The sequence below is a fragment of the Coptis chinensis genome, chromosome 7, assembly GCF_015680905.1.
Source record: "Coptis chinensis isolate HL-2020 chromosome 7, ASM1568090v1, whole genome shotgun sequence".
Lineage (NCBI taxonomy): Eukaryota > Viridiplantae > Streptophyta > Magnoliopsida > Ranunculales > Ranunculaceae > Coptis > Coptis chinensis.
In genome coordinates this window covers 87,764,122-87,788,477 of record NC_141462.1, presented here as the reverse complement: position 1 = coordinate 87,788,477, position 24,356 = coordinate 87,764,122, and the positions used below count along the sequence as shown (strand labels likewise).

Sequence of the window (24,356 nt, the reverse complement as noted above, 5' to 3'; positions counted from 1 at the left end):
ACCGAAGAAGAACTACTTGAAAATTTTGATGATAGCCGATTTTCTCCTTTTTATGACACAGAAATTGTAATACGAGGATGGATGCCTCTTCTATATCATCATGAAATGACCTATTCCAGAGATTTGGTCTTGATGTTCTACCAATTTAGCAGACTGAAAATGGAAAATTCTGTTTCCATGCCTATGGACAACGCTTTGAATTAACTAAGGAAGTTATCTCGACATACTTCAAATTCCAATGAATGACTCCGGGTTCGATCTTTCGAGTCCCCATTTAATTAGATCAAAAATTACGGGCCACCGTGATCTCATGGGGAAGTCGAAATAAAAATCACGTTGTTCTTCAACGCCTCTTTGAAACAAAATCAACGAGTAAGCCGGCTCCACCGGGGGACACAATGTGGTGGGTATCGCCACACCAATCTGAAGTCACTAAGCCTCAATTACACCTACTTTGGATTATGCAGAATCAAAGAGATGATTTTTGTATAATCCAACACCTCTCGAACGCAATCACCGAAGAACAAAAAGGTTAGCACCTCGCCTACTTTAGTCACGAAAATTATGATGCGTTGGGGTTATCCAAATTTCTCCGTAAATACCTCTTCAAAGAGCACTTGTTACAATACTTCACAAAGATCGTGTTTGGTTCTTGGACGCCGATACTCTACCAAATGAAATGGATGGCCAAAACTCAAACTCGCGACATTTTTTGATGAAAGTGCCATGCAGAACATTTTTAATCCCATGGAAGGTATTCAAATTCTTCATCAAGGAATGAGGGAACTCCACGCGACGCAGGAAATCATCATCAAAAGTCTTATGGATTTCCAAGAACGCCAAGCGATGCATGATGCCGATCAAGAGGCACTATTGAAACTCACTCTACCATTAGAAAATCACACTCTTCTAATAGAGAATCAAACTACAATCTCGGCAACCGAGTGGAACCCTTCAAATCCAGCTTAGCCAACAAATTAATGAACTCTGAGCGTTGTTGTCCACAACTGCATTCCCATCACCATCCTTATCATCATTCTGAACCATAAAAAAATAATAATAATAATAATGGTAAAAAAAGGGGGGTTGCGTTCTGTTTTTACAAAACTCAACTTTCCCCAAAATAAATAAAATAAAATTATTATTATTAAGTATTTCTGTTATCTTTGTATCTTCTTTTGTAAGAAATGCCTACTAGGATTGTCATATTTCAAGTTGTGATAATAACAATTTTAACGTGTTCTTTTAAACTTGATTACAGGAGGTTTTATCTTCTTGCATACTCATTCCTCCATCCAGTCAAAATTTTCTTGGACATATTTCTTCTCATATCTTTCCCCATCACTCCACTCCATCAAACATGGCATCTTCATCGAACGTAGCATCTTCATCAAACAGGACACCTCCGAAACTCATCCCTGAGCAATCATTTCAGGCCATGATGGATTCCAATACTTATGGACTTTATTTCCGTGATTGCATTACTAACATCGGGTGGTCTTCCCTTGTTATTCGCCCTGACCAAACTTATTCTCCAAGTTTGGCGGCCTACTTTTATGCTAATATGGAAGATACACCAGCATTCAACGCTGCTCATGGTTTTTTCTTAGACGGATTCACAATCAAAGTTGGTGGCACAAACCATGTCTTTTCAGAGGCAACACTTGCCCTGACTTTAGATCTTCCATATCACGAGCCGGCAACAACAACATGGCCATACATTTATCACAACTCTACTCGTTCCTTTTCATGGCCTGCTTTTCGCGCAGCATACGGTGACGGTCTTGAAATTAAAGATGAAGGAACTAAACTTGGCAGATGGCCAGACATCACCATTCCCTTAGCCAGCATGACCATGAACATGGGAAATGCGAATGTTGTTTGTCCTTCTTAACATCATGGGAGATTGGCATTTTTCTACCGCCAATGATGCTGTGATGTAGTCTTCAATGCGCTTTGCTCGAGGTCATACATTCTTTGATATCTTAAACCGTGTTATCTCCAATTTGAAATGAGCTCGTACTTTTCGGGGATCCGAGATATACTTTTACTCAGAATCGCTTGCGAATTATGAAGACACATTTCCCACAGTTTTCAGCTACTTTTCATGACTGGGTCAAAGTAGATTCTATGTGCCCAGCAAACAAGATAATTCGTTCATTAAGGTTTAGGCAATGGAAACGTCCTGCACGATACTTGAGACATGTTCGTTGTTATCCAAGCGATGATAAAATGATGAAACATTTGAACGAATCTGGTGAACAAGAATGGGCCACCATTTGGGAATACGTTATCTTTTGGCGCGATACTAAGGAAATGCATTTCACTGAAGAAGAGGCCAGACCTTCACCACATCCTGGATGGTAAACTTGAGTAAGGAATTGTACATATATCTAACTGTATATAATTGTATATAGTGTGCTACTGTTTTTCTTTTTTTTTTTTTCTGTATAATATATTATGTTACCACAATTTTCTGTTCCAGCAATCCAGCTCTAATTTTGTTTACGGTTATCAGGTAATTCCTTTCTTTATCTATTTCTATTTCGAAGACTAATCATCACTCTGTTTGGGAGTGATATATATATATATATATATATATATATATATATATATATCATATAAAAAAAAAAAAAAAAAAAAAAAAAAAGGCAACTTGTAGTGCAGTATATAGTTTCTATTTTTCTTGTTAGTAAATGTAATTAGTGACAATGTCTTGTTTCTTTTCAATGATGAAAATTATCTAGAAGTCTCACATTAGCATTGAATTATGATTCATTTTAAGAAACTTAAGCTAATACGCACTTAATAGTTTTATATCTTTTTATGAGTATTCATTAATCGAGTATCATTGATTGTACATGACAATAAGTTTCGAAACCACGGTTAGTCTACTTAAACTATCAATCCTGTGAGAATCTAACCAAAAGCCTCGATATGAGTGATTTGTGAGTAATGACACAGAGGAGTAGTTTTTCCGAATAGAGAAAATCACGCATCGACTTACTTGATCACCATCCGAACCTAGGCGAGAATTTAGGCATTCTTTGGATCGACATAGCTATAAATTATTACCTGTTACAAATTTTACCGCTAGTCACTCCACTGAACCTTTCATCAAACCTTTCACTTTCACCAAAAATTCCTTACCCATATATTAACCCCAAATAAAAGAACCTACCTAAGTGATGAGTATGAGAAATAGGACGAAATGTAGAAAAATCAAAGAAGACTTGTTCCAAATAAAAGTTAGTTACCTGCTTCAAAAATAAAAATAAATAAATAAACAGGATCATGTTTCTTAAGCTAAAAAAAAAAAAAATGAAATAAGGCTTAAGAGCAAGGTAGGAAAACTCAGGTAGGAGCAGGAAAAGAAAACAAGGATTTCTCAAGTGTAAATATCTTGAAGACCTTATTCTCTTATACTTATCATTTTTGATCTTCCACTTCCATTTCTTTCTACACTATCACCTAAGCCCCCATAATACCTAATAAAGACCTCTAGCTCAATTAGAAGTAGGATGGTGTGATAATAAGTAGTAGATGTGATTGATCGACCTCGGCTCCTCTGACTGTCATCGAGTATGTGAGGAAAAGTGTGCCCACTGCACACTGGAGTTAACAAAACCTGAGTGGGAAAATTATGAGCGAATTTGTGTTTCTACACATACATGTGAGAACCCATTTAGGTACACTCTCCAAAGAATCCAGAAACAGCCCTGCTTGTGCAATTCAATGTAAATTCACTGAATGCATACTCATATGTAGATGTTTTAATTATTGTATGCATATTAACTTGAGTTTCGAAAGAATTAATCCTCGTTCCCCGCTAAGGAGATGTATAGATATCTGAGATTAATTTAGGAAACAAGCTTTTGTTACTAAGTCATTGTAGTATAAATGAAGTTTGTGAGTATCTTCTCTGGAAAACTCTCACGAGGCTATAACTCGTCCACTAGGGAATTTCTAGTGGTTTAAGGCCTTGTTGCATATGGTCAATGCAACCGCACTCGGAAACGAGACTTAGCTTAGAATGCAGTTTTGGCCACTTATCCTGTTTTAATGTCTCTTCTTTGCTTGAGGACAAGCAAAATGCTGTTTGGGAGTGATGTGATAAGCACCCAAAACTGTATTATAAAACCTGTAGAGACATAACATTTCGGCCAATTTTGTGCTTAATAATCATGAAATAATCGCGATCTTCGTGCTTTTTGCGGGTTGGAGCAACTAATGTAAAAATTATGATAAAGCCGGCATTTAAGCACGGAATAGGGAGTATACACATGCCTTCCCGATCAAGCCCATGTGAAGCTCCAACAAATTCGACTAAAGCCCAAAGACTCAAATAGTACGTAATCCAATCAAACGGGATTACATGCACGTAAGCATCAAACTTCCGAAGCTCATATCTCTTGAACGGGGACTAATGCGACGAGTAAAGCTGCTCCGGACGATCGGTCGCGATGAACTCTACAAATAGGCGGGAAGTTGTAAAATGCCAAAAGACCGGACTGCCATCTGGACCTTGACGTGGACCCACTAGCGGGCCCATAAGATTTGATGAGTCATCATGCAAGTCAAGACAAAGGTGCAAATAATTGGTGCAATTTTGACACCTTGCATGAAGTTAATGAGTTAGTTGGATTTAGGTGATGATTATCTAAAAAATGAAAGGTGTCAAATGGGGAGTTAGTTGTGGATAAGTGAGAAATAAATGAGAGGAGAGTGTTTCCGTGGGAGAAGAGAAAAGGCTCTCTTATGTAAAGGGGGCTGATTTTGGGAGTTGGAAGCTTTTACTTCTTTGACTTTTACTTTTTCATTTACATCCATGTCTTTAATTTTGTTTTTTAGTTCTTAGTTTTAGAGAAAAGCTTGTAACTTGTTAATGGGGAACTCTCTCTAGTTTTTAATAAACTTTTCTTCATTTAGGTAAAACAGTTGTAGTTTTCTTGTTTCATTCTCTTTCTTTTTCATTTCACATATCTTCTTGTAGTTTAATTCAATCCTAGGATCATGAGCTAAAACTCTCCCAAGGGGAGGGTTAATGATGCTCATGTGAGGATCATGCTACAAATTTAGGATTCCAAAATCACTACTTAAAAGACTTAGGTTCTATTTTTCATCCCTGGTCCCAAAATGACCAGTAGATTGACAATTATCGATCAATTGTTGTAAAGTAGAACTAGGAGTTGGAATGATATTTCAGAGATGAAATATCATTTCAATTCTACATGCTAGCATGATATGTTTAGAGATAGGTATATTATGTTAGGGATTTGAGATGGTAGTGACCTGTTTCTAAAAGACTTGTAGCTAGGCCTTACATGAGTAGGATTAATCCTTCCCTATCTCTCTCTCTCTTTCATTTAACTATAAACAAACTTACAAATTTTAGATAACTTGTGTAAAAAAATCTATCTATAAAATCCTTCTCACTTAGTTCTCCAAAGTGTAGATTCCAGTTGTGATCATTTAAATTCTTGTCTTAGAAGTTGGAACGAAATCCCTACTCGAACTAGGTGACATTCTCAAAGAAAAAAAAATAGTAGTAAGGAATTATTGAGTTTTAGCACGTAGTAAGTCAACTTCTAAAAACATTGAAAAGTGCAAAGATCACTTACTACCAATAATGCTCCTATAGAGGAACTTCCAACCACAACTCCATCTACTCCTGATGCCGCAACTACAACTTGACCTCTTGCATTGCGATACCACCCCTCAGATTATTACACTGAGTTTATGACATAGATGATCCGCTTAATACCCTCCTGTTTGATTTACGTACCATTTTGTGTAATATTTTGCAACATTGCTACTATTTTCTTTTATCCTTGGCAAAATTCCATCCGCTCAACCGTTCTTGTAATCTTTTTTGCTTATGATATCCATTAATTCCTATGGAACTTGAATCTATACCGCTTTTGCAATATACCATCCATATGTATGTACCGATAACATACATTTTATATTTGTATCACCGTAAAACAAAATTTTTGATACCCTCAACAAAAAGAGAGTATCGGGCGATACTTAGACTTGTATCACCAAAAAATAAAATTTTCGATACCCTCAACAAAAATAGAGAGTATCGGTGATACTTAGACTTGTATCACCAGAAAATGAAATTTTTGATACCCTCAACAAAAAGAGAGTATCGGCGATACTTAGACTTGTATCGAGGAAAAATGAAATTTTCGATACCCTCAACAAAAAAAAGAGTATCGGCGATACTTATACTTGTATCACCAGAAAATGAAATTTTCGATACCCTCAACAAAAAAGAGAGTATCGGCGATACTTAGACTTATATCACCAGAAAAATGAAATTTTTGATACCCTCTACAAAAAAGAGAGTATCGACGATACTTAGACTTGTATCACTAGAAAATGAAATTTTCGATACCCTCAACAAAAAAGATAGTATCGGCGATACTTAGACTTGTATCACTAGAAAAATAAAATTTTTGATACCCTCAACAAAAAAGAGAGTATCGGCGATACTTAGACTTGTATCACTAGAAAATGAAATTTTCGATACCCTCAACAAAAAGAGAGTATCGGTGATACTTAGACTTCTATCATCGAAAATGAAATTTTCGATACCCTCAACCAAAAAAAGAGTATTGGTTAAATCCCCTGTATTACCTTTAATAATCATAAATCAACAAATTAATTCAAACACCAACATGTATTGAAATGATAACCTATTTAATTTTATTAAATTATCATTAAATGAATTACTACTTCCCAAACGTCCCCTTGCATAGATAACCACAAAATTACTTTTTCCACTGACTTTGTTTTCCTTGTTTAATCCCTTTAATTTTTTTTCTTTGTTTTCATGCTAAATATCATTTATTTTCCTCGTTTTTACCACTTCTTACTTGTATAAAACAAAATTTTAACGTTATGACTCCAACTTACTTTTTACAAACCATTTTACTGAAAAATGACAATCGTAAAAACATAAAAACATGTCTCCTTTCTCCTTCTATCTTACCGTTCTTGCCATTTTAATGGTTCTTCCAAAGTGGCTTGATTGGTCAGATTGCCCAACCACGGAATACTCTGATGATGAAGAAGAAAAAGAAGAAGAAGAAAAGGAAAAAGAAGAAGAAGATGATGAGTGGCTCCGAGATCCTTATTGTTATGAATCTAACAATGACGGATCTTCCACTGATGGAAATAATGGTGATGATAAGAATGAAGACGAAGATGAAGATGATGATAAGGATGAAGATGATGATGAGAATGAAGACTAACTTTTTCTTTCTGTTTTTCATCTGTGTCTATGCTATGTGTCCATGTTTTTGACAAAAACTGTTTAAGAAAAAAAAAACTATTATTATCTATATTTCGACACTCTTATTGTACTATAATCTATTCTTGGGACATGCACCCTTAAGTATGAAAACATTCCAATAACTACAATCATAGCAACTATTGCTAAAATAAAAAATAAAAATTTAACCAATGCACCTTTATCATTAACATGATATCTGATGCCTCCTCCTTTGCTAATCGATATTATTCATTTTCTATGTGCGGTATCGGCCATCGTCTTTGATACCAAGACTTTTGACAACATGCCTAATACCAACATTTCTGTTGATATCAGGACTTTATGTGCCTGGTATCGGCCATTGTTTTTTATACCAGAACTTTTGACAATATGCCTAATACCAACATTTCTGCTGATATCAGGACTTTATGTGCCTAGTATCGGCCATTGTTTTTGATACCAGGACTTTTGACAATATGCCTAATACCAACATTTCTGCTGATATCAGAACTTTATGTGCCTGATATCAATACGTCTATCGATACCAGGACTTTTAGCAATATGCCTAATATTCACATTTCTGTCAATATCAGGACTTTATGTGCCTGATACCAACACGTCTATCGATACCAAGACTTTTGGCAATATGCTTGATACTAACATTTCTGTCGATACCAAGACTTTATGTTGGTATCTGCCATTGTTTATGATATCAAGACTTTTGACAATATGCTTGATGCCAACATTTCTGTCGATACTAGGACTTTTATGTGCGTTCGTATCGCCCCTTGTTTATGATACCGGGGACTTTTGATAATATGTCCGATGCCACATTTGCACATGCCGCGGGACTTTCATACATAATATTATAACATCATTGCACTATGAATCAAAAAAATTTATTAAAATGAATACTCTTGCTACATAGCTCATTACCCGATAAAATTGAAAAATACATTATTGATAAAATACCTTCAGATTATTGACATTCTGAGGTTTTGGTAGTAAATCGCTATCAGCATTCTTCAAATAATATGCTCCGTTTATTCCAACCTTATGTACAATATAAGGCCACTCCCAGTTTGTTGATAACTTTCCAGCTCCCTTCTTTTTTGTCGCTTGAGTGACTTCTTTCAATACTAAGTCGCCTTCTCGGAAACTTCTTCCTCTGACTTTCTTATTGAATGCGTTCCTTAGATGCATGTGGTAACAATCAAGCTAAATTCTTGCTTGCTCCCGTTTTTCCTCTAAGTTTAAGATCTCTGCATGCATCCCTTGTTCATTCAATTTTTTTTCCACAAGCAATGTTCTGGATGTAGATACTACCATATCAGCTCGAGTTACTGCTTCCATCCCATAAGTTTGAGTAAATGGCTTACTCTCGTAGCTACTACTCGAGTTGTTGCGTATGCCCATAGCACACTATTTAGCTCATCGACCCATAAGCCTTTCTTATCCTCTAACTTCTTTTTGATATTATCCATAATAGTCTTATTTGCCACTTCAGCTTGCCCATTCCCCTTAGCATAATAAGGTGCCGATGTGAAGTGTTTGATCTTATATGATTCTAGGAAATCTCTCACCTTGCTTCCAATGAATCGAGGACCATTATCGATATGATGGCATATGGTAAACCATATCGACATACCACTCTTTCAAACAAAAAACCGATAATATCCTGCTCTCTGATATGTTACAAAGCTAAAGCCTCTACCCATTTAGTAAAGTAATCAATCAAAGCAAGCATGAACCTTTTCTTGCTTCTCCCAGGTATTAGAGGTCCAACAATGTCCATCCCCATAAAGCAAAAGGCCATGGGTTCGACACATTGCAATTCCTCTTTGGAACATGAATTGCATGACCATGTTTCGATTAAGAATGCACTTCTTTGCATATCGAAGGCAATCCCTTTGCATTTGTGACCAGAAATATCCTTGCCTTGTTATCTTGTTAGCCAAAGATCTCCCTGCTGAATGATTTCCGCACTCCCCTTCATGCATCTCTACAATGATTTGATTAGCACCGGCCGCCGATATACATTTCAAATGCGGTCCCCCAGGATTTTTTCGATATAAGTCATCCTCTATTAGCAGATATCTTTCAGCCCCAGATTTTACTCTTCTAGCCTCACTTTTATCCTTGGGTAACTCACCTTTAGACAAAAATAAAATATAATTGCTTTCAACCATGGCCCCAAAGTATCTATCTCCATAATCTCTGGATACTTCATATCGATACTTGGATTTTGCTGAACACCAACTTGCAACATACGTCCCTCTATATTTTCCAGCATAGCAGCGACATATGCCAAAGCGCTACGTGTCGGTTTTCTTCTCAATCGAGGTGCTGAAATTTAATTCTGCTGAAATTCTGGAGCTTCTTTCTAACGAAGTTCAAATAATCAATCATATTGTAGCATTTAGCTGAATATCCTCCATTGATTTGGCTTACCACTAGCTGAGAATCACTGAATATAGATAATTCCTTGACATTTAACGATGTAGCTATTTCTAATCTTGTAATCAACGCCTCATATTCGCCCGTTATTGGATCATTAGAACCCTATGGTAACTCTTTTGATTCAAATTCGATTATGCGGCGTTATCGTAAGCGACTCCGATACCACAACCCTTTTAACCTAATGACCCATCGACAAAAAGTCTCCATCCATTTGTACCAGCCCATGGATCATCCTCATCCATCACATCATCGGGTTCTTTCAATTGTAAACCACTATCTTCTTCAATATCCCAATTTTCATCTTCGCCAGGAAAATCGCTAAAAATCCGCTAATACTTGGCTTTTTCAAACCCTATTCGATACTCAACTCCAAATTCATCAATAAGTACTAACCACTTCGCCATTCTTCTTGACTTGGCTGTTTTGGCTAGAGTATGCTTTAACAAAAGATTTGTCATGACGACAATAACTAAATGGGCTTGAAAATAAGGTTTCAACCTTTGAGTAGAATAAAGAAGAGTTAATGCATATTTTTCCAACATCGAATATCGAGCTTCAAATATTCAAAGATGGTTTTGGATTGAAAATAAATAGGTCGCTCAGCCCCATTTTCCACTTTTATTAATACCGATCTAATAGCAAAATCCGATACTGTTAAATATAAAAATAAAGTATCACCTTCCTCCAGCTTTATCAAAGTTAGCACTTCTTGGAGATGCTTCTTTAAATCTGAGAAAGCCTATTCACATTCTTCCTCCCATATGAACTTTGTATTCTTCTTCAGCAACTTGAATAAAGGTTTGCATCGGTCAGAAGTTCTTGATATGAACCTATTTAATGCTGCAATCCTCCCTGTCAGCTTTTGTATATGTTTCCTAATACTCGGAGAAGGCATCTGCTGAATAGCTCGAATTTGGTCTGGATTCACATCTATACCTCTTTTTGTGACTATATACCCTAGAAATTTCCCTGAACTGCCACCCCAAAAGTACATTTCTCTAGGTTGAGCTTCATATTAAATTGTCTGAATATCCGAAACACTGTATCGTGGTCCTTAACATGATCTTCTGCTTTTTTCAATTTGATTACCATATCATCGATATAGACTTCCACAATCTGCTTAATCAAATGCTTAAACATTTTCTCAACCAACCACTGATACGTTGCTCCAGCATTTTTTAGACCAAATGGCATTCAAACAAAACAGTAAAGACCTCTTTCCACAACGAACGCTATTTTTAACTGATCTAAAACTACCATGACAACTTGAAAATATCCTGAATGCCCGCCAAAAAAACTCAAAGAACTCAAAAACCATTTGTTCGATCAACCAATTCATCAATCATTGGCATCAAATAATAATCTTTTCGGACACTCTTTGTTAACATCGGTGAAATCCACACAGATCCTAACCTTGCCATTCTTTTTTGGGACAACAACAATATTTGTCACCCATTCTGAGTTATCGATTTCCTTGATGATTCCACATTCCAACATCTTTTTTATTTCATTTTGCACCGCATCTACGTATGTCGGCCGAACCTTCCTATGTTTCCGATGCATAGGAACTGCTCCTTCTCGCATATTCAACTTATGAGAACATATAAGAGGGTCAATACCCAGGAGATCTACCATCGACCAAGCGAATACATTTTTATTTATCCTTAAGAAATCTACCAAATCTTGTCTGACCCTCGCACTCAGCTCTGTTCCAATAAAAGTGAAACAATTTTTATTATTCTGACCGATATTGACTTTTTATACCTCCTCCATTGTTTTTGCGTGGAACTACTTCCATCTCTGTCTTTAGCTCTGACATAAATCTAAAATCCTACTAATGCTTCGTGGTATCGGACTTTAGAGATAAATCCTCTGCTAATTGCTATTTGGTGTCTTCCGAGACGCCCCCAGTATCTACTTTTTTCTCTTTCATCATACCTTTGACAGTAACAAAATTGCATTTCTCATATTCTGACTGATTACCTCATATGGTCCAAAAGCAGTCGGAAATCTGATAACCTGATAAAAAGTACTGGGAACCGCTCTCATAGCATGTATCCATTTTCTTCCCAAAATAGCATTATGATCCGAGTGATGCTTGATGACTATAAACTTAGTCATTATTGTCTATGGACCTGCCCTTACTGGCAATTTTATTTCTCTAGCTGGTCTAGTCGAAGTTCTATTGAAGCCAAACAAATTAAACTGGGGTTCTTTTAGATGCGACTCATCAAATCCGATACTTGTATATGCTTTCCAAAACAGAATATTGACCGAACTTCCACAATCCACCAATACTTTCTGCACATGATAGCCAGATATCCTTAATGTAATTAACAATGCATTATCATGAGGTACCATCACCTTTGACAAATCATCGGGAACAAACATAATAGCTCCAGGTATGCTTGCCGCTACTAATGAGGGATTCACTGGTATCGACTCTATGTTCACCTCTAGCACCTCCCTCACTGTCGATATCTTTTGGATTTTATCCCTTAGAATCTTCTTCTGTGGGATAACTCCTTTGTAAATCATATTGATCACTCCTAAAGGCTTATCATTCACCATAGTTGTTTTCCGCCGAAAGAGCATCCGCTTCGAACTCATGAAGCTTCCCATCTCGCATTAACTGGGTCTAATTTCTCCGAAAGCGGTTGTAAATGCGGTTATTTGTTTCATGATTCTTCACCTTATGGAAATTGCAGAAAGGTTTATCTACTATTTCTCTGAGCTTGTGAATCGGATGCTGGAAATAAGGTTCTTTCCCTACCCTCCTTAAGATATCCTCAACTGTTGTGTTAATGGCGATATAATTGTTGGGATCTAACTCTTCTTTCAGCAATCTTTCAAACCTCTTTTTCTGTGATAGTTGGTTCTCCACCTTTGCATAAGAATCTACCATCTTCCTCTTATCAGACTTATTGTAGTTATCCTCTTTAGCAGACTTACTTTATTCGATGCTGCCATAATTCCCTATTTCCCTCCTCAACTTGCACATCTTTTTCAGTTTTATCATACAATTCTCTTAGAGTTTTGATCTCCTCACTACTACAGAATGACACATATACCACGGTCAATAAGAACGTTTATACCACGGTTCTTTCAAAAACCGTGGGAAATACTTATATACCACGGCGGAAATTTCTTTGGTCATTGGTTTACTAGTATATGCCACAGTTACATGAAAACCGTGGGATAAGTTGGGCCATATACCATGGTTAGTTTTTTTTTCAGCATGAGAGTACTCCACATCCCCACTACCTTAAACATAAACAGTGGTATATAAATTTTCCACTTTCTACCGTGGTTTATGACTTTATGCTAAATAGTCAAATACACGAAAAAAAATACACAGTTGATGGATTTAATCCATTGTCTATTAAATTGGGCCTCCAACTCGCAAGCCCAACCCGAAAAGCTTCTCATATTCAATTTTTGAGGAGGGAAAAAAAAACACACACTGAAAAAACTCAAAATCATTTCCACTTCTCTCTCTTGAAAAAACGAGACCACACCTCAAAATCAAAAGCAATGACAGAAACCCAAAAAACCACCCCCAACAAGAGGAGGAGGAGGAGGACCAACGAGTCCATTATTATTCTCAAACAACGACCAACTTCGAGCGTGCGCAGGCGTGCAGCAGCCATTAACCGCAAATCCATTATTGTCGTTTCTCCTCCTCCACTTCAATCTCAATCCAACCCTTTATGTTTCAGTAAAGAGCAAATTACTGAACTTTTCACAAACTGTATTAAATTAGCAAGTGAGAATAAGATTAATCAGAAGAATACTTGGGAGTTAAGGTTGATTGATCATATGTGTGAGATTATTAGAATTGATACTCAAGATGATAATGACGTAGAAACTAATTTCCAAAAGGTGCGCCCCACTCAAGTTTTTTTCTTTTATTAAATGTTGGGTCTTTTTTTGATTGTTTTGTTTTGTTTTGTTTTTGTGTGTAGGCAAGTTGTACATTGGAGGCTGGTGTTAAGATATATGCTTCGAGAGTTGATTCGTGCATTCGAAGCTTATAAGGTTCTTGGTGGGATTAATCGGGCCGGGGAGATGATGTACAAGGTATGATTGTTGTTGTTTAATATGGTTGACTACAAAGAAGCCTCCTTTGCTTTTTATACTTAGTGGCGAAGCACCAATAGAAATCAAGACCCTTTTTGAGACATACTCGAAAATGGTATTATGAGTGTTGACCATCTTCATAGATTCTTGATTCATTATCAACGTGATGTCAATGCTACTAGAGAAGAAGCTCAATCTGTTGTTGACACCTTCAAACATCTTTTCCATAGGAAGGGTCTTAATCTCGATTCCTTTTTTTCGATATCTTTTTCGTGATACTAATCGCCCTCTCTCACCTTCTCTTGGGGTAATAATAATCCTCTTATATCTTACTTTATTATGTTTGGATTATATGTTTAAACATGCTCTTGTCATTTATTTAATTACATACGTTTTACTTGTATTTAGAATGGAGTCCATGCAAACCCACAGTTGTTTATAAGTCCACCACTCCATTCTCTTTAATTAGTTACTTAAGAACCCAGCGAAGAGTCAATTTTTGGGTTTTTGTTGTAAAAATCAGACTTTGTAATTCGCTCTACAGATTTCCTAGCCAAGAGTCACTGTTCTTCATATGTTTAGTAAAGTAGCTTTTCGATATCGAATCCGAAAGTATCAAGGATCGGGATGCATAATTTCCTAGATAGTTCCATCCCTTCCATTTTTTGTTGCAAAATAGCTTTAACTTACCTAAGTTCATGCTGAAAATGGCAAAGTCATAATTCCTCTTTGGATTTATTCTTTGATTATATATATATACTCCCACATTCTAGCAAAACTTTATACCTGAATTTCACGTAAGAAGAAACAAAAACAGCTCTGTAAGTTATTTCCTTGTCTTAGTCATATATATCCTCACGTAAAAGCTTTTTTTTTTTTCTTCGTTAGAACAGTTAAGAGGGTGGTCTTATAAATTTGTTCTACTTGTTCTTGTGAATTACTGCCTTGTTTTTCTGCTTGAAACAATATGTACGTTTTTCTACTTGTCCTTGTGAATTATAAGTTCCACAACCACTCATAAAACAGTGAGGAGCTCCTATTACAGGGCAAACATGCGGTGGCACCCTTGATCGCCTCGAATAGAAATAATGCTTGTTTTAACGGATGAGGGAAAAGGGTATGCTTTACTTCCGTAAATTCCTTGTATTTCTATTTACACTTGAGGCAAATATGTAGGGAGTCATTTTTCGTGGTGTTCTTAGTGGATTGCCGATCTACATTGGATTTCATTATTATAGTCAATTTCTTGCAATTCTTACTACGAAACCCTTCTCTAATCTCTGTGTTCTCTGTTGCATAAGCAATATGGGCTTTGATACATCTGACTTCACATACAAACCGTCTGAATCGATCATGTACCAACGATGTTAATTTATCATCCACTACACCATACCACTGAATTTGCAACATTTAGTAAAATTGATTACTAACACTTATACATCCGTTACAATATTTGTCACACATTTGATCCGTTAGAAATGCTACCAACCGTCACATATTTTGTAGGCAAATGTTTGATTTATTTAGTAACATTTACTTGATATTTTGTGACAGATACTGAAGTGTTGCTTATTGCAAAAAATACAAGTAAAATATTGAAAACAAAATAAATTGGGTGAAAACTATGGGGGGAATGTTTTTCATTCTCGCGCTCATCTCTCTAACCCTTTCAATAATAACAATAGAGAAAAGTAAAGAGGTAAGCTAGGGCAGATGTAACCGCTGCCGACTCCGCCGCCGTTTGTGTTTCCCACTGAGGTAAGTCGTCATCATCTCCTTCATTTTTTTAATCTTCTCTCTTCTTCCTCCTTTGTAACAGTAAGGGTTTTGGCTAGGGTGTTACATTTACACAAGCAACTGCTCAATCTACTCAAGAAAACTTCTTCTTTAACGTTTTATTTAGTGATGAATCCTCTTTTACTTGCAATTTCCAGTGTTTCATTTTTCAGAAAAGGATCGGAATAAGCTTTTGGGTTTGTCCAGACATAAGATTATTAGGTTGTATGTTAACAATAGATTTGTATAATCTGTCAGCCATGACCAAAGGTTGCATCTTTATATATATGATAGATTTTCTTGTTGAATTGTGTATCATTTTTTAGAAATCTGCTCATGCTTGTTTCATTCACTTTGATGTCAGATTAATAGTTTATTTAATTAATGAAACTGTATATTTTGAATCTCATCACCTTGGGTTTTGAATTATGTACTAAACTTTGTTCTTGAAGTGAAGTTTTGGATTCTGGAGACGGGTGTTTCTTTCAAATTATGGGATACTTGTGTTGGTGCATAGTCTATTGTTATTGTTGGTCTTCTTGTGTTAACGTTTTAACTTTGTGTAACTTAAATAAACTTAATACCGATTTACAAGCTTAAGTTAGTTTAGCAAATCACGTGCCAAAGTTTTAATTTGCATATCATTGGTTCATTTAAGAACAATTTATCGAAAAAAATTTAATATATTTAACGAGTCAAAATTGGATGGTAATAACTTTGAAGATTATTACTATCATCTTAGATTTTTAGTAGACTTGCTTTTGTTGATAGGAATTAATCGATATTATGTACGCAAAACTTAGACCCAATTAATTACTACAAATTGTATGTGAAATTGCTAGTGTATTTAGTGAATATTGGGAGCATACAAGCTTTTAGCTAGTTATAGAAGCACCTTAGCAAAAGACTTGTATGCTAGTATCTGGTGGATGAGTTTGGTTGGAATTGGAGAGAGGTGACCCCCACCTTAACACTTACAGGTGGGCTAGTTGTAACAAAAGTGGGAATTGAAAACCAAACAAGTTCGAGGGAGGATAAATACAAGAGAATTTGAAAAGCTATAATAAGACAAAAGAAAGGAATGATTACCACTTCCTTTAATTCTCATCTGTTCTCAATGTTAGAAACCTTATGGCATTGCTTCTCATTAAATTGAAGGTTTGAGATCTGATTGCGATATCGATTTTATTATAGGAAGTCAAGGGGAAAATGCAACCGGTGTGAAACACGGATCAAAACTGAAATTCGCTCCCGAAAAGCAAAGGCGAAGGAGAGAAATGTCCCTGATGGTGAAGAAGGATGGTGATACTCCGTCCCTCTTCGTCAAAGGTTCCTGTAAGTAAAGGTTTTATAATATTGGCACGTGAGTTTATTTAAGACCTACTCCTGCGCATGTCAAAATATTTTTATCTTGAGTAATTATAATTTAAGGTCTAAAAATCTACTTTTTTAATAGAAATTGATACCGAGTGTTATGACTTCCAACAGTTAATTTAGCGTTGTTCATGATGTATTTTGTTGGCCCCTTGATAAATTTGGTCATTTTCTCGCTAGCTATTGATGCAAGTATATGAGGTCCCCTGTGTGATTCCACTAAAACCAAACCATTCGGGACCGATTTATGCCTTAATTAACGGATGGCTAAACGTGGTGTCATTCCTAGTCTAATAGGTTTGCTTTAGTCACTACACATTTCTCTCATTTCATGGTCTATTAATTAAGGTCATGATATTATAGGTCAATATGGAGCTTAGACACTCAAATTTTACTTTTTCCCATCCCGGTGTTGAATAATGCTAAATGTTTACGATATGTTTAACAGACGCGTTCCTCCCGACAATGAGTTTGAGAAGCCGGATCGGACCGAGAGGTTATTCCTGCAAATGAGATAGGAGTAACCTTTGCAGATATTGGCGCTCTAGATGAAATTAAAGAATCACTTCAGGAGTTAGTTATGCTTCCTCTACAAAGGCCAGATCTTTTCAAAGGAGGAGGTCTTCTAAAGCCTTGCAAAGGAATATTGTTGTTTGGGCCTCCTGGTACTGGGAAGACAATGCTGGCCAAGGCCATTGCTCATGAGGCAGGAGCAAGCTTCATTAATGTTTCCATGTCTACCATCACTTCAAAATGGTTTGGGGAGGATGAAAAGAACGTTGGAGCTCTCTTCTCACTTGCAGTAAAGGGCTCACCAACAATTATTTTTGTGGATGAGGTTGATAGTATGCTAGGGCAGCGAACCCGAGTTGGGGAGCATGAGGCGATGAGGAAGATCAAGAATGACTTCATGATCCACTGGGATGGGTTGCTGGCCAAACCTAGTGAGCAGATCCTGGTTCTGGCTGCAACAAATAGGCCTTTTGATCTTGAGGGAGCAATTATAAGGTGGTTTGAACGCAGGTATGTTTTGTGTGTTAAAAGACTGACAGTGACAATTGTTAGCAGTACACAACAGGCCAGAGTATACTCACTAGCTACTATCCTGTGATTACAATCACAAGTGCAAAGTTGTCAGAAGGAATGAATTGTTTAAAAGCGTTGATGACAAGTCTACAAATGTTTAAATATTGAATATCATTTGTTAAATGTATCCTGATTCTTGGTGCTGTTAATTATTAGGATAACTTAATCAAATGTGTTGTGATGAAAAAGTTGCACATGCCCCGAATTTTAATGCTTGATGTTTACAGAATTATGGTTGGTCTCCCATTCTGGAGAACGAGAAAAATCTGGAAACACTTTTGTCGAAGGAGAAGGTCAAAGGAGTAGATTTCAAGGAGCTTGCAATCGCATTGATAGAAGGATACCATGGAAGCGACCTCAGTGCGTATGTTTGTTACCGAGTTTATAATTTTATATGTTGGCAGCTAAAGTTAACTTTTGATGAAACTTGTTGAAAGCAGAACACATGTACGCGATGGCTTATTTATACTGTTAGGGAATTTATTCAACGGGAGAGACTAAAAGATTTGGTAATTTTCTCCACATTTCTATTTCATAGGAAAATGTTCTCTTCACTCTTTCTTTTGTGTTTTTTATTACTAAGATTCAAACTTGAATTCCTATCTAAAACGTTCTCTTTGCGGAGAAAAACAGAGAGTTGAGGAGGAACAGAACTTCGAAGAGGCTTCAAATACACCTGACAAGAAAAACGACATAGAAATTTTCCTCAGGCCCTTAAACATCGAAGATATGAAGCAGGCAAAGAATCGGGTAATGTAGTGGAGTTGTATCTCACTCACGGTGCATGTTTCACGTCTTATATATATATCAATTGTTTTCTTTTGTGACCAACTACAAAGAATGTATTTTCGGTTTATGCTAATTTACTAAGTACTCTGACTTCTTCATAAAAAATTATGCCCAATTTAATTTCTTTGTAAATCCAGATCATGTACATGTTTCTGTTAGATTAGTTGGTGGATTTAGGCTTTTGTTGATGTTACAATTATAATATAATTATTTTTAGTTTTTTGGAATTAACATGGTGGATCAAACTCAATAACTCATCAAAGAACTAAATTCCTCAGGTTGTTGGACTTAAGGATTGTGCATCGTCGAAAATTTGTGTTGTTTTTGCGCAATTTTAAGAGGACTGATTTGCCTTTCTAGTGCGTTGAATTGTTTGGCTTGAACATAGAAAATTTTCATGTCGCAGGTTGCTGCTAGTTTTGCAGCTGAGGGTTCTATAATGAGCGAGTTGAGGCAGTGGAATGAACTATATGGGGAGGGAGGTTCAAGAAAGAAGTAGCAGTTGTCCTATTTCCTATAGAGTAGCTTGTGCAGACAGGATGAGTAAAGTCTGCAGTTTGGCACCACTTTTCTGCAGTTGGGATTTGAAGTTTCACAAAGGAAAAGCTTCTTTTAGAGGAGTTCAGGTAGATGGGATAAGTAATCTGCAGTGTAACACCACTTTCTCCCGGCATGAATTGAAGTTTCACGAAGGAAAAGCTGAGCGCCTGGAACAAGTGACGGCTTGGAGGTATTGAGCAAAACCTCCGAATTTGTATGAATTTGGACTGCTGTCTGAAAAGGCTAAAAAACACATGATATAAACCTTAGAAACCTTGTAAGCTAGTTACACGTGTAGTTAGTCATCGTGTTTTAGTGTTCAAAACACTAGTTCTTATCGGGTTCTTTAGCCGTAAGTTAGAAGACGTTGAGAAGGTTCAGAAAGATATTACTTCTCATATGCGTAGTATTCTAGTTGATTAGCTAGTTGAAGTTGCCGAGGAATACAAACTTGTGTCTGATAAACTTTATCTTACCATCTCCTACTTGGATAGATATCCATCTTTGAAATTAACCGGCATAAACTTCAGCTTCTTGGTGTTTCTTGCATGCCCCTCGTAAAAATGATAAACTCACTCCTTTTATTGTTCTCTAGATTGTATTATTGATTGAATTGTACTGTAATTTTATTGCCGTTATTTTTAATAAGGAAAATATGAAGAGATCAGTCCCCCTCATGTTGAAGATTTTGTCAATATAACAGATAACAATACTTACACCAAGCAAGAGGTAAATCCTTTCGCCCTTGTGCATCTCAACCTCATTTGTTCGCTTGTTATTTGTGTTTCAATGTCATCTAAATTTGCAAATGCTTTATGTTTTGTTCACAGGTAGTAAAGATGAAAACAAACATATTTAAGTTCCTAAATTTTGAGATGGGAAATCCCACGATAAAGACTTTCTTGCGGAGGTTTACAAGAACTGCACAAGGGGATTGTGAAGTAAGTACGTCGGTCACACTTTTGAATATCTACTTGTTATGCTTCCTTGTAGTCCTTGTGGATGTTTGGATTAATAAATGAGTTATGTGCTTTTGCAGTCCCCCAGTCTACAATTAGAGTTCCTAGGTTGTTACCTTGTAGAGCTAAGTTTATTGGACTATGGTTGCCCAAGGTTCCTACCCTCATTTTGGTTTCTTGTTCAATTATTTTTCTTACCAACTTCACACTTCAATCGAAGATGTACCCACTGGGTAAGTAGTTAATTTCACTTTGATACTTTAAATAGTGTTTATATTTAAAAGAGTAATTAAGTTAATTTCCTCCTTAAGTTATTTGTCATAAGAGCTTGTTTCTCACTAGTTTAAAGTGTTGGGTATATGGATTGTTCAAGGCAGTTGTTTAACGAATTGAATGTTAATTGGTATGTTTAGTGGTGTGGTATCACCATATTATAGTAAAACTCTTTTCCAGCTAAGATTTAGATATTTACTTTTAGGAAGGGAGAACTCTTACCACTTGCATACAATTGAAGATGAGGTGTTGATCTTTATGGGTTGGTATGTAATTAATGCTAGGAGTGAATATTCATCTTTTAACACTAATTAAACTCTACTATAAATTATGTTTATAAGTGCAAACTTTAAATAGAAATCTTGCTTTGGTATGTGGATATGCATAACCTGAGTTTTTGTGTGGGGTTCAAAATGTCGATGATCCTTCCATATCTTACATAGTTACATGTCTTGCTACCTATTAGTGGAAATAGTAGATACTATTTTGCAATTTCATTTAAAGAACCTCTATAGTTTATCTGTTAAGTTCTTGTATGTTAGGAAATGTTGGTTCTCTTGGAAGTTATTAAATTTTGAATGACATATAAACTATTTTATTAGTTAGGACCTCCTTTGTTTACTTCAATACTAACGTAATTTAGATTTCATCGAGTTGTTTCTAGATTAAACCCATTTTATCTATTACGCATATTTTATAGTTTCTTAACGTCTTATTTTTATGAATCTAATTTACACAAATTTTACTTATTACTATGTATCGATCCTCTCTATTTTCTTAATTTCTTTTTGGTGTCATTGGTATGGTTGCAGGTGTCGATGACTTTTATGATTGCTAGAGGAAAGACAATGTGAGAGATCAAAAGGTTTTGTTTTTAGAGCTATTAGGACTTATTCTATCTATGTATTTTTTTTTTTACAAAAGACTTAATGAGTTATTTCTTGATTGTTATTATATTTTTGGTTATTATCTAATTGTTGAATAAAATGTAATCAAAGTTAAGACTTTATGAAGTTATGAATGAATTATGGAGTATGTTTGGTTTAAGTGTTTTTTTCTTTTCGTTATTATACCCAAGTGTAAGTTTAAGTTTTTAGTGGGATGGATAGATTGTGTATAATATGTGTGATATATGTATGCTAGAAGTAGGTGGCGAGGGAGCGATTGGGGCCACAATATTTAAAAATATATTTTTTCAAATGTTTCCAAATTTAGCAACGGTTGTGTATCCGTTACTAATGGAAGCATAAGTAATGGTTACGTATCCGTTAGATATGAAAATTACTAACACTTTTATTTGTTGGAAATGAATTAAGAACAAAATTAATAACCGTTACTAATAATTTATTAACGGTTGATAAGTGTTGCTGAAATTAATTTTAGTAACATTTGTTAACCGTTGGTAAATTTGCTAACACTTTATAACCGTTACTAATATTTGTTACTAATATTTGTCACGCTTTTGTGTCGACGGAAAATAACCGTTACTAATATTTTTTGTAACGGATATATATCCGTTACAAATAAGCTGTTATGGTGTAGTGCATCTTTACCATAAAAAAATGTTAATTTATGGATTGAGTAAATCGTCTGATGAGGGACCTACTTGTTTACCTCTATTACCTGGTGGTGTTTTGCTTTAATCTTTCTAGTTTCTTCGATTCTCTTTCAATGCATCTATTCTCAAACCTCTTGGCAGCCATGTGTGAGGTGAAAACCTGTATGTACAAACTATGTGGGAGTGAATCATGTTTCGCTTAATAGAACGTAGCTTAGTTTCTATTGGTTGTCTCTAAACCTTGTGAATTAAATGTTTTGCATTTATCTTATTGTGAAGTGCGGTCCTCACATTGCAAAGGGTTGATGGGAAACGAGTTCCGCTGAAGTAGGACAAGATCAAGGTAAACAAATCCTACACATTATTGTCTTTTTCTTTGAAAAGTATATGTTTACATATGTTGTGAGTCTATATGTTAGGGCCCATATCAACCAGGTGGCACAGAGTGTGGGTATTATACAATGAAGTTTATGAGGGAAATAGTAGAAGCTTGTTCAATTTGGATCATTTGAAAATAAGGTATTCGAAAGTTTTGACAAACACTTTATTTGGCTCAACGACTTCGCCTTATTCTTATATAGTAACTCCACATGTTGTGCTTTGACTCATCCAGTTAACAAATTTAGAACTGAAGGAGATATACACGCAAGATGAACTTGACGGTGTTCGACTCGATATTATTCAGTTCATCCAGGAAAATGGGGTGTTTCAGTCAGAAGCGAATGAGGATGAGTTTTAGCTATGTTCGGACCCCTCCAGTTTAATTTATGAGTCTTACATTTTTAATTTATGAAAAGGAATTTGAAGTTTGTTTTCTTAGTGCACTCAAAAAATTAATAGAAGTTTTTTATTATTATTATTATCTTTTTTTTGCAATGTTTGATAGTTTATTGTACATTTTGGAATTTGTTGGGAAGATGGAAATGTTGTATGTAGGCAGGCTGTGTAAATTTTGTTATGCAGGTTCGGTTTTTAAGTGGAAGACTGTTACTAGCATTATTATTAATATATATATATATATATACCACGGTTTGGCATAAACCGTAGTGTTTAGTATAACTATATACCACGGTATTATAACACATACACTAATATAAACCACGGTTTCAATAGCTTATATGCCACGGTTCTGTTGACAACCGTGGTATATAATGGGCATACAAACCAAGGTTCTTTGAAAAACCGTGGTATCCGTTAAACATATATACCACATTTTTGCTATTATTATATACCACACCACCTATTGTCACGGTTGTATAACAGTGGTAAATATATTTATACCACACTTAAAAACAGTGGTATAAGTGTCATTCTGTAGTAGTGCCTTCCGAAGCATATATTTGTGCATGTCAGAACCTGGAATAAGTCCTATCTGAAACGCCATTAATGTCGTCATTTCCGATTGATCTAAATGTTCCACTAGCTATGCCTCTGCCTTGAACCGAGATAAGAAAGTTTTTAAAGATTCCTTCTTCCCTTGCTTGAGCTGGAACAAGATTGACACATGCTTCGGTTTTACTCGCTGATGACCATAATTGGACAAAAACTTCTCTTCAATCTCTCGATAACATGATATCGACCCTTCCGGTATAAAACAGAACCACTTCAACGCCTTCCCCTTCAGGCTTGAAGAGAAAGATTTACATAATAATGAATCCAGATAAGATGTACCTTTGTATATCAAAAACTGATGTTGATATCCGAATTCCATCGGATCTGACGTCCCATCATATTGGGTGTACTTCAGAAGTTTGAACTTTGGCAGAACGGGCATCATCTCGACACTATGATGTATTGGATTTCTATTGATATCATCTGCCAGTTTTCTTATTGAAGCAGAAGTCTTTTCAAAAAGCTGGTTCTGCATCATTTCTTGTATCATTTCTTTGGTGATGGGTTGTGGTATCGGCATTTCAAGTATCGGCGAAGCTTCTGTAGTTCTTTCATGTCTTTCCGATGCTTTTTCCACAAAATGACTACCTGATTTTTGAACTACACTCCACTTCCTCATCTCCCTGGATATCCTTGACAACCACACTCGAACTTCCCTTCTTCATCTCTTGGTTCTCCTTTTGTAATATCGCATTTTGTTGTTCCACTTCCCTCAACCTTTTCAAAATTTCTTGAATTGAAGTGTCACCTTCCATGTTCTCCTCTTGGTATCGCCGACTCACGGAAG

General features: G+C 35.9%; 2 protein-coding genes and 1 pseudogene across 3 annotated transcripts; 2 read left to right on the top strand and 1 right to left on the bottom strand.

Annotated features, from left to right (window-relative positions):
- Positions 1-11,869: 11,869 nt before the first annotated feature.
- Positions 11,870-12,364, bottom strand: LOC147489697 (uncharacterized). Its single transcript, XM_086574707.1, has one exon. The coding sequence runs from the start codon at positions 12,362-12,364 to the stop codon at positions 11,870-11,872; it is 495 nt and encodes a 164-aa protein (XP_086430833.1).
- Positions 12,365-17,391: 5,027 nt separating this feature from the next.
- On the top strand, positions 17,392-18,747 carry LOC147489696 (uncharacterized; annotated as a pseudogene). The gene is made up of 4 exons (XR_015202867.1): positions 17,392-17,995; positions 18,286-18,418; positions 18,499-18,567; positions 18,684-18,747. The product of XR_015202867.1 is annotated as an uncharacterized LOC147489696 (transcript).
- Positions 18,748-19,317: 570 nt separating this feature from the next.
- Positions 19,318-21,666, top strand: LOC147489695 (cyclin-A1-1-like). Its single transcript, XM_086574706.1, has 6 exons — positions 19,318-19,577; positions 19,738-19,790; positions 20,037-20,116; positions 20,218-20,328; positions 20,427-20,579; positions 21,432-21,666. The coding sequence occupies exons 1-6, from the start codon at positions 19,318-19,320 to the stop codon at positions 21,471-21,473; spliced, it is 699 nt and encodes a 232-aa protein (XP_086430832.1). The 3' UTR covers positions 21,474-21,666.
- The last annotated feature ends 2,690 nt before the right edge of the window (positions 21,667-24,356 follow it).

Excerpts from the sequence above, each read along its gene's own strand:
- LOC147489697 (XM_086574707.1), bottom strand. The coding sequence starts at position 12,364 with ATGGGAAGCTTCATGAGTTCGAAGCGGATGCTCTTTCGGCGGAAAACA.
- LOC147489695 (XM_086574706.1), top strand. The coding sequence starts at position 19,318 with ATGGGGAGGGAGGTTCAAGAAAGAAGTAGCAGTTGTCCTATTTCCTAT. Across the intron at positions 19,791-20,036 it reads AGATATTACTTCTCATATGC|GAAAATATGAAGAGATCAGT; the intron begins GTAGTATTCTAG and ends ATTTTTAATAAG. Across the intron at positions 20,580-21,431 it reads ATCGAAGATGTACCCACTGG|GTGTCGATGACTTTTATGAT; the intron begins GTAAGTAGTTAA and ends GTATGGTTGCAG.